The sequence below is a fragment of the Telopea speciosissima genome, chromosome 10 (assembly GCF_018873765.1).
Source record: "Telopea speciosissima isolate NSW1024214 ecotype Mountain lineage chromosome 10, Tspe_v1, whole genome shotgun sequence".
Taxonomy (NCBI): Eukaryota; Viridiplantae; Streptophyta; class Magnoliopsida; order Proteales; family Proteaceae; genus Telopea; species Telopea speciosissima.
Window position 1 is genome coordinate 49,706,137 of NC_057925.1, and position 9,506 is coordinate 49,715,642.

General features: G+C 39.6%; 1 protein-coding gene across 1 annotated transcript; it reads right to left on the reverse strand.

Annotated features, from left to right (window-relative positions):
- Nucleotides 1–740: 740 nt before the first annotated feature.
- On the reverse strand, nt 741–1,571 carry LOC122643686 (NDR1/HIN1-like protein 13). The gene has a single exon (XM_043837283.1). It carries the CDS (start codon nt 1,569–1,571, stop codon nt 804–806), a length of 768 nt encoding a protein of 255 aa, XP_043693218.1. The 3' UTR covers nt 741–803.
- Nucleotides 1,572–9,506: the final 7,935 nt, after the last annotated feature.

Consider the following 9,506-nt stretch of genomic DNA (forward strand, 5'->3'; position numbering starts at 1 on the left):
ATCCAATGGTTGAGCATCCAACTCCTCAAAAATGCTGCTTACAAGCCATGGGCTTAAACTCTTTGAGTCTTAGAAATTAGACCCCACAGGAAAATTATCCACCCAGGTTCCCTGCCCGGTAAAAAGAGGCAAGATAGACCCACCCGGGTAGTGTATTAGGGCAGGGGATAAGGTGGTCATTACCATCCTTTAGGAGAGGAACCGTATGAACTGTACCGGACAGGAACCAGTGAGGATAAAGATCCGGTAACCCACATGCTTTCATCTTTTTGTACCCTACCAATGATTTCCATTTCAACTTTCAAATTACAGGGATTTGAGCTTTGAATAGAGAATTAAACAATTGAGCCACTGGTTCTTTCCCATTGTACATTAATCAAAAGAAAGTATTCATGTCTATTGATTTTCCCTTTTCAGGTTTCACTTCTTTTCCGTGCGACTCTTTTTTCTTTCATCTCTCCTTCCCCCAAATTTAAAAAAAAAATAAAAAATGTTCTATTCTGTATCAAAATTCAAAGACTATATCAGATTCCCATTTCGAATCATCTTCTTAACTTCACGTTTCTCATGGATCTACTACCAATGGCTATATATTGAAGATCAATTAAGCTCTCCCATTGAATCTCAGGTTTAAAAAGAAAGGAAAATAGCAGGACTCTCTGTATTGAGTATTGACACTAATCTTTATAGCTCATAGAACGAAATCAAACCCGGCTGGTTGCTTAAAAGACAAATCAAACCTAAAAAGAATTCACAAGAGAAAAATAAAATTACAGAAAACAATAAATCATGTATTTGGATCTTCACCTCTTTGTTCTGCAACTTCGAGCAACCAGGACACCATATGGTGGACCAGACATCTCAACCTGGCATCTCCCATAAAGCCAATAAGATATATGGGTCAAACCCAGATTGAGTCTCACCCTAAATGTTCCCCTTATATTATACCGAATCCGATTATTCTGCAACTGATTTCTGAGCTCTAATGCCAGATTTGGGGGTAAATAAGCTTCACTTGTTAACATATGAACCGAATCCAACCTCACCTCTCCAGGTCTCAAAGAGAATGCTTGAAGGGCTTGAGTTGCAATAAGCCTGTCGAAGAAATAGAGTTCGATTTCCAAGTACTGAAACCTCACATCAATCTTTCGATTTGGGTTGGAGAAGTTAGCGAGAAATATGAAATCACCGTTAACATAATCTGGGGAATCCAAGTAAACACTATTGAGGGTCGCACTGGTAGTTTCAAGTAATGGGTACCTGGGTTTGTAAGCGAGGTAGATGATCAAGGTGGAAATTCCGGCAATGATGAGAAGAAGACTGAAGATGAGACAAATGATAGCGTAACACCAGACGAAGGGGTTAGTCCGGCGAGGTTTCCGGAGTAGGGTGGCATTCCTTGGTTTGACGGCGGTGAAGTCTGTCACCGGAGACTGTTGATTCAAGTTCAAGGATTGCTTTGATACGACAATTTGGTTGAGAGGTGAGGGATTGTAGCGCTTTTGAGGTGGTAGTGGAAGCGGTGGAAGTGGTGGTGGTGGAAGTAGTGCTAGAGGTTTTGAGGGAAGCATCTTTGGGTTTGGGGATTGGGGAGGGGTTTTGGTTTTCAGAGGAAACCCTTGAAAGCAAAGAAAATGGAAAATTTGACAGAGCAGTGAGCACTGAGAACTGAAGAGGGTTGCTTTGCTAAAATAAAACAAGCTTATTAAAGAACCAATTAGATTTATGGTGAGGAAAAAAGAAGCTTTTGGTGGGAAAAGTCATGAATCATGAAATGGGTTAGTCTCAGTGGATTTTATCAAAAAAAAGGTTAGTCTCAGTGGATGGGAGTATGGGACCAATGTGGAATTTTTATTTTTTGGGGATTCGACAAAAGGTGGTGGTGCCATGGTGGAGATTATGGAGAACAGTAGATCTGAAATTGGAGAACAAACTATGAAAGATGAGGTGAGCCAACGGGTCCGACTGGTCGGTTTTGGTCGGCTCTAATTACTCTTCACAATTTTGAGGTGATATTTTTCCGTTTTATATTTTATCTATTGTTTTTAGTTAATTAGATTTTGTAGGCTAAGCATGAACAAACGTTTTTATTTGATCGATTGATTACTGATTCATAATTGGGTTAATTGAGTTAATCAGCTTATAAACAAACTAATTGAGTTATTAATGGGCTATAAATGTCTAATTAACGTTCAAGCAATGATGTTAATCGGTCTGGATTAGATGCCCATCGTGTACAATTAAATACCTGTCAATTGCAATCAAGCTCTACCAATGTGGAATTTGGCTCTTCTCCAACTATGACGGGAGCTGGAGGATCCAATTCAGCCAAAAGAAAGGTGTTTGGGTCATTTCACAGACATACCTTTTCCTATGAAATATCCAAACCCCCCTATTTTGGCTGGGCTAGATCCTCCAGCTCCTGCCATGGTTGGAGTAAAGCCAGGTCCGCCGATATGGGCTAGCATTCTAACGTTGAAGAGGATCCGAATCCAAAAAGATACACGAGGGTTAAACACAAGAGGCCTAAGACCTGCTGGTAGGGTGGGCTTTTTACATTCCCCACTTCTAATAACTACGCCAGGTAGCCGTTTTCTTTAGGCATGGACTCCCAGTTTAATAATTGTTATCCACCACTAGTCCACAACCTTAAGAAGATAACTGCACTAAAAGTATAAAAAGAGCTCCTGGTCTTCGTACTCTCTTTAGTTTTTTTGGTAAAATGCTCTTCGTACTTCGAGAATGGTAGATGGATACTTTAATTCGAATCCTCAGATTCTACATTTTAATATGGTTTGCTTACAAAAGAGCATGATTATTATCGGAGGGGAATATGCAGTTATAGGAGAGGATCCGGTACCTATTGGTAGGCAAATAATGCAGAATCAGATCCCACCATAAATCTTCTGATCTGTTTTCATCCTCATCACAGTAACATGATAGAGGCAGTTTCCCTTCACCCACATGGAAAGAGGTTTTTTTTTTTTTGTGGTAAAGAAAGAGGTATCGTGAAGATATTTAGGCAGCATTTGGTATGCATTCTTGGAATGTATTTCAAATCAATTTTACATTATCAAATGATAAAAATAATTGTTTTTATTACCTGAGAATGTGAAATCAACCTATAATGCATTCCAAAAATGCATACCAATACAGCCTTAATGTATTGAGATGAAGGTATGGGTATTTTCAAAATTTTATCTTATTTTGTTCCTACATGACAAATTAAGTGATCTCTCCATCTGGTTTTGTGAAGGTGAATGATGGTGCTGCTCTTCCAATCGACAGTCAGATGGTAGTATCGGAATTATTATCCGTAATCATTTGGGGGACCAACTATATGCGTCCTCTGAGAGGGTAATCTTTTCTTCCATCAGCATTGGAGAAGCATTAGCAATTAGAGAGGGTTACTTCAAGTAGTGGTTGTGGGTCTCTCTCATCTTCTAGTTGAATCGGACAACTTGAAGGTTACATCTTCAAGTAGGGGTGTCAATCGGTCGGGTCTAGTCAGGCTTCACCAATTTTACAGGCTGCACCATGTCCGATTGTTTAGGCATTCAGGCTTGCCTTAGACGGACATGGTACGGTTTGATTTTGGTCGATCGGTGTTCGGTCTTTAATCAGGGCAGCCTTATTCGAGGTAAACGTGTTACACCCGCACCCCGGATCATAATTAATTATTATTTCTTCCCCGTGACGTGTGGTTATCACTGCCACGTATGCTGGTGAGCTGTTCTCGCTGGTGGTCAAACCCAGCTACAAAATTATTGACCACAGTGCGGGTTTACCTGTGGAGGAAACTATTCGGGGTCACGGGGGACAAACCATGACAAGGAAATAGTAAGTTCTAGCCCTTAAGGTTATTTATTTACCCTTTCTCTTGATGCCCTCGAAGTACGGGTCAAGATTTGGACAGCCCGGGCTATTTTAGTTGAGTTGGGAATATTCCATTTGTGGGTTCCACTTATTTAAGGGAGCGTGTGATGGGCTTATAATCCCATGGTGGATGGACCCATCCCCAAGTGGGTTCTTTTCTATTTGAAACCTGTGGGCAGGCCCATTTAGTTAAGAGGCCCATTTGACTCTATTTGACCCATTTAACTTAGAGTACCCATTTAACTTGGGTGACCCATTTAACTTAAACTACCCATTTAGCCTAATGACCTATTTATCTTGGATCCACCCATTTAACTCTTGACCCATTTAACTTAAACTATCCATTTAGCTATTTGACCCATTTAACTTAGAGGATCCAAGGTCCATTTTCTTTAAATAAGACAAAAGGGGGGGGAGAAGCATTCATTTCATTTCTTCTCCCATCTAACCTAAATCGTGGAGGAGAGAAAGAGGAGAGAAAGGAGAAAGAAGAAAGAAGAAAGAAGGAAGGAGAGAAGGAGAAAGAAGGGTGGAGAAACTTGGTTGGAGGTTGGAAGAGCACTTCTTGGAGCCTCAACATGGAGCCTTCTATATTGGGGGTAGGTAAGTCATTCAAACCCACATCTCTTCATCTATTTTGATTTTTGAGGTTTGGGAAATGGGAGAAATTCAACCTAGGGTTCTCTTGGAACCCAAGGAATCGATGGAACCTCTAAACCTAGACTATGGTGGAGTTATTTCACTCCATTACAAGCCCTAAGCCTAAGTAATCTCTTTCCATTTAAGAAATTTAAGGTTTCTACCATATTATGTCCTAATTTAGGTTCTCTTTGTTTTCTCTTAAATCCATGGGATTACATGGACCTAATGAGGTCTTAGAACCCTAATGGACCTAGGAGGAAGTTTTTTTGAAGCCTCCCTACCTTTAAACCCCTTGGAAAATGAATCCCTAGTGAGAAACCCTTCAATTTTCGGTTCTGCGGTATGTGGTTTTACACTCGGATTCGTTTTAAACCACATCTGCATCCGACCTTGACTAAAACTATCCTAAGCCCCTGGTTAGCTAGGATTTACATGTGGTTTCGCACTGCAAGAAACCACCCCGAAATTACCTCCCGAAAAGGCCCCTGTGAAGCTCGGATTTACACTCGGATTCGGCCAAACCACATCTCGCATCCGACCTTGACTAAAAGCGTCCCGGGCCCCTGGTTTTCTAGGATTTACACTCGGATTGTTTTCAAACCACATCTGCATCCGACCTTGACTAAAAGCGTCCGGGCCCCGGGTTTCCTAGGATTTACATGTGTTGCGGAATTTGGGCATGAAACCACTCCTGCAACCACTCTACTTCTGAAACCTTATACTTAAATGATTTATGGGAGACCTTTTGGGGATCCGTCCCTTTACTTAATTAACCATATTTTCACTCTTTATTTAGGTTTAAAGTTTTCATCTTGTGACGTGTTACTTGATTTCGGCGACAACTCATAACATCGGGGCATAACACATATTGTGAGTGGGTTTGGTTGTTTGGGCTTGATATTATTATTGCATTGTATATTATGTCATCATTATAAATTATTAAGCATGCTTGCGCATATTGCATATTTTTATATATGAATGTTATGATGTTGATTGGTAATGTTGTACCTTGATGGGTCTCGGTGCCGGTGGGTATCGTGTTGGAACCCCGAACACTATATACATTTATGAAAAAATTATGTTGAATGTCATGTTGAATGTATGCGCCGCCGTGCTGGTAACGGAGCACTAAACCGGATGAAAAGTTGATGCGCCCGGATTACCTCTCGGGACGATAGGACTTGCATGTAGTGTGGCTAGGATTTTACACCCTTATGCTACGACCCTTACCAACAAGGGGTTTAGGTGTTGGGTAATCGACATCGGATTCGTGGAGGTGGGAGAGGCCGATCATGGTAGTATTGGTTATCGGGGTCCGCCACTGAGTGGTCTTGGAGGCTTCGATCGGCGTAGGTCCCAGGTGACAATTGAGGTTTCATTGTGGCGATAAGTTAAGTGACCCACAATGTCTCCCGAGTTGTCACAGTAGCATATGCCATTGACTTAGTTGTGATGTTAGGTGGAAAATTTACTTAACATATGCATGCATCATTGGACTATGTGAATTGTGTGTTTGTGCATCCCCATCCCCTCACTGGCTCAGTGGAGAGCTAACCCCCTCGTGTACACAATTTTTAGATTATGATGCAGGTACGGAGGAGCCGGAAGCTGTGTTAGAGGAACATGGCAACGGGTGTCCTTGTGACGATTGCGCCTACGGGCCGTGAGAATTCTAGGGACTTGTTCCCCTTTTGTTTATTTTAGGGCGTAGGCCCATGTATAAACATTTACTGTTATACCCTTGTTGATCATTATTAGATGGTAATGAAAAATGGATTAACTACAGTATTTATCATCTAGGCTTTGATCATCTTGTAATTATTGATTTTATACGCTTCCGCAAAACTACTGATCATTTGGAATGTAATATTTCCCTTTCCGCACTCTGATATTATATTGTTTTAATATTAGTTATGACTGTGCGTTGGGACACTGTGTCAGTGATCCTGGCAGCTTAGTAGGATGACAAACGTCGTCCTAGTCACCCCTTATAATGTATTTTATCCCTTGTTGGGATGGGGGCGTGACAAAACGGGCCTAAATCGGGTCCAAAACGGGATAATGAGCCGTTTAACTCTAAACGATCTCTAAATGGTGTGGGTTTACTAATTGATATGCAACCAGAATTTTAAGTTCAAACCATCACACCGTTGGGCAGTCACGGTACACTTCAACTAAAAGTCAAATAAAGTTTATCCCAACTAAAATAGTAACACAATACTGAATAGAAGTATATCTAATAAAGTAAGTAGAGGGAAAAAAAATAGCAGCACAACACCGAATAGAAGGTACATCTAACTAAGTAAGTAAAGGAAAAAATTTGCAGCACAACACCGAAAGTAAGATCTAAAAATTAAAAAATAAGTCTCATTTCACCTATGTTAGTGTATCTAATCAATAAATGTCAAAGACCAACAAAGAGACAAACAAAAACAGAAAATTTGGAGGGAAGGGGAGGGGAAGTTTATAAGTTAAAAGGGTCGGGCTATAACCAGTCGGTCTAGGTTGAGCTTGGAATCGATCGGTCCAATCGGGCACCCAACAGGCTAGGACCCCACACCGAGACCTCCAGATTATTAAGCGTGTCGGGCTTAGTAATCGAGCTGGGCTGGGCTGGGCTTTAACCGTGCGGGCTCGGTCAGGCCTACCGGGCCGGGTCTGGAATTGACACCCCTATCTTCGAGTGTTCCTCAACCTCTTCAATTAGGCTCCATCATTCAAGACATTTCCTAGCTTTCAGCTTTTTTCTACAGTCGTACCTTTCATCCTTTGCTTGGAAGGCCCTGTCTTTGACATGTAAGAGAGTTTGGTCGACCTCTCTTTCTCTCAAAAAAAAAAGGTTGATTCAATCCAGAATATTAAACCATCTCAATTGCTTTAACCATTTATTATCAATACTTTTTTATTTTGGGTACAGGTCTTCCATATGGTCCATTTTGGAAGCTAAACTAAATGATCCTAAAATTTGCAACATGACATATTAGATTGGGCCCAAATTTATGGATCCGTAAATCATATATCTCTTGCTAACATGTCAAGTTTCAGTCAAATCCAAGTTTGGCATGTGATTAAAAAAAAAGTTTGAAAAACCTAAACTATGGGAGAATGCTTTCGGAGTACATACACATATATTACATGCATGCCAATTACAAGCGTATATTCGATTCAATTAGGCTCTGAAGAAACTTTGTTATGGAAACACTATGAAGGAACTTGACAAGTGGCAAATCCGGACTAGATTAATTTCTCTCTATCTAGTGATGCAAATTGCCACATTATCTGTCCATGTGGCTAAAAATGCTGGATCATTAAGGAAGCCCTTCCAAACTAGGGAGGTGACTTTCCTTTTTGTTAGTATGGAGACATCATGGTTTGAGGTATTGGTATCGGGTTGCCAGATACAACTGATACTATAGGGTTTTAAAGGTGATCAATACCACATCGATGAAATGGTATAAACAAGGGGTAAAATAGTCAAAAATATCGTTTTAAGTAAAATCAAAAGTAAACTTGTCCAATATTACTGATCTGTACCGATACTGTATCGATATCATATTGGTTTTGAAAGTCCTGAAACCTGATCTAATATTGTGCACTATAACCGCGGGAGACATTGAGCTTTCTCCATTATCGAAGGTCAATGTACTTACATAATTGTTACACTAACATATAACACAATATGAGTAGGTGTACATACCCACGGACCAGGGTATTGACTTGACTTTACTAGTTCCATACCCAACCCTAGGAATGCAACCAGACCGGGCTGAGCTGAGTTTCCCTACCCCTTACTTAGTAAATTAGCGTATTATACGCGTATTATTCGTGGTTACTAGTTTATGATAGATGTAAATTTAATCAGAGGCTACAATTGGTATTTACACGGGCTAATTAGCCTAATTACGCTATTAACATGCTTTAGCTAAATGGTTCCAAATTTGGGAACTATATATTCCTTTCAACAATATATAATAATAATAATATATTCTTAAGAATATAAATAATCAAATATCAATTTCCTTGAAGAAACAAATACTTAAAAAGGAAATATCAATTCCTAAGCATACAAATAAATACAAATTTCCTTATCAAAAAAATAAAAAAAAAATAAAAATTCTATCCTTCCATATCTTCTTTTTTTTTGTTGGTAGGATATCCTTCCGTATCACCAACACCAAATAAATGCCTTTAAACGGTATCTATCTGTTCTAGTTTCAATCGATTCCTAATTGGTCTTTCGATTTTAGAATCATTGGAAAACCCATCACAGAACCATCTCATCTTATTTATTAATCGGTTTGAAAATAAGAATCAGAACCGTTCCATAAATGAGATGGTCTAATTTCAAATTTTAAGTTAGCATTTCGGTTATAGTTAGTCATCAGGAACAACCGCCCTGTCGAACCGTATATGAGGCCCCGAAGGAGTGGACTTTAACAAAAAAAAAATGGAATAGGTTTATATCTATATTGCACAGCTGTCCATCTGAACTCAAGCGCTCACCCGTCCACTGAGAGTCTATAGTCTTTGTACCAATAGGTACGAGAGACACGCTCACAAATAACGGATTGGTTTTGATACGGTTCCCAGTTCCAATCCAAAATTGACACACTTATTAGGGGCATCAGCATGGATAAACCTTTTGTTTCATGGGAGTAGGATGGAAATTTTGTATGTTTTGTGCACAGGCAAATGTAAGGGTGTCAAAATCAAATTGAAACCGTTTACTGAAATCCGGTTGAACCGTTTTAATAAAAACTATGAAATAGTTTAAGAAATGGTTCGATTATGGTTTTAAAATTAAGATCTTTTAATTAAACGGTTTAAATCGGTCTAGACCATATAATCGTAATAGACCGTTTAATACTCTTAGATGTACATAAATTAAGGGTGTCAAAACCAAACCGAAATCGAACCAAACCGTTTAAACCAAAATCGGCAGTCCGTTTAGTTAAATGGTCTGGTATGGTTTTAGAAATGACATCATT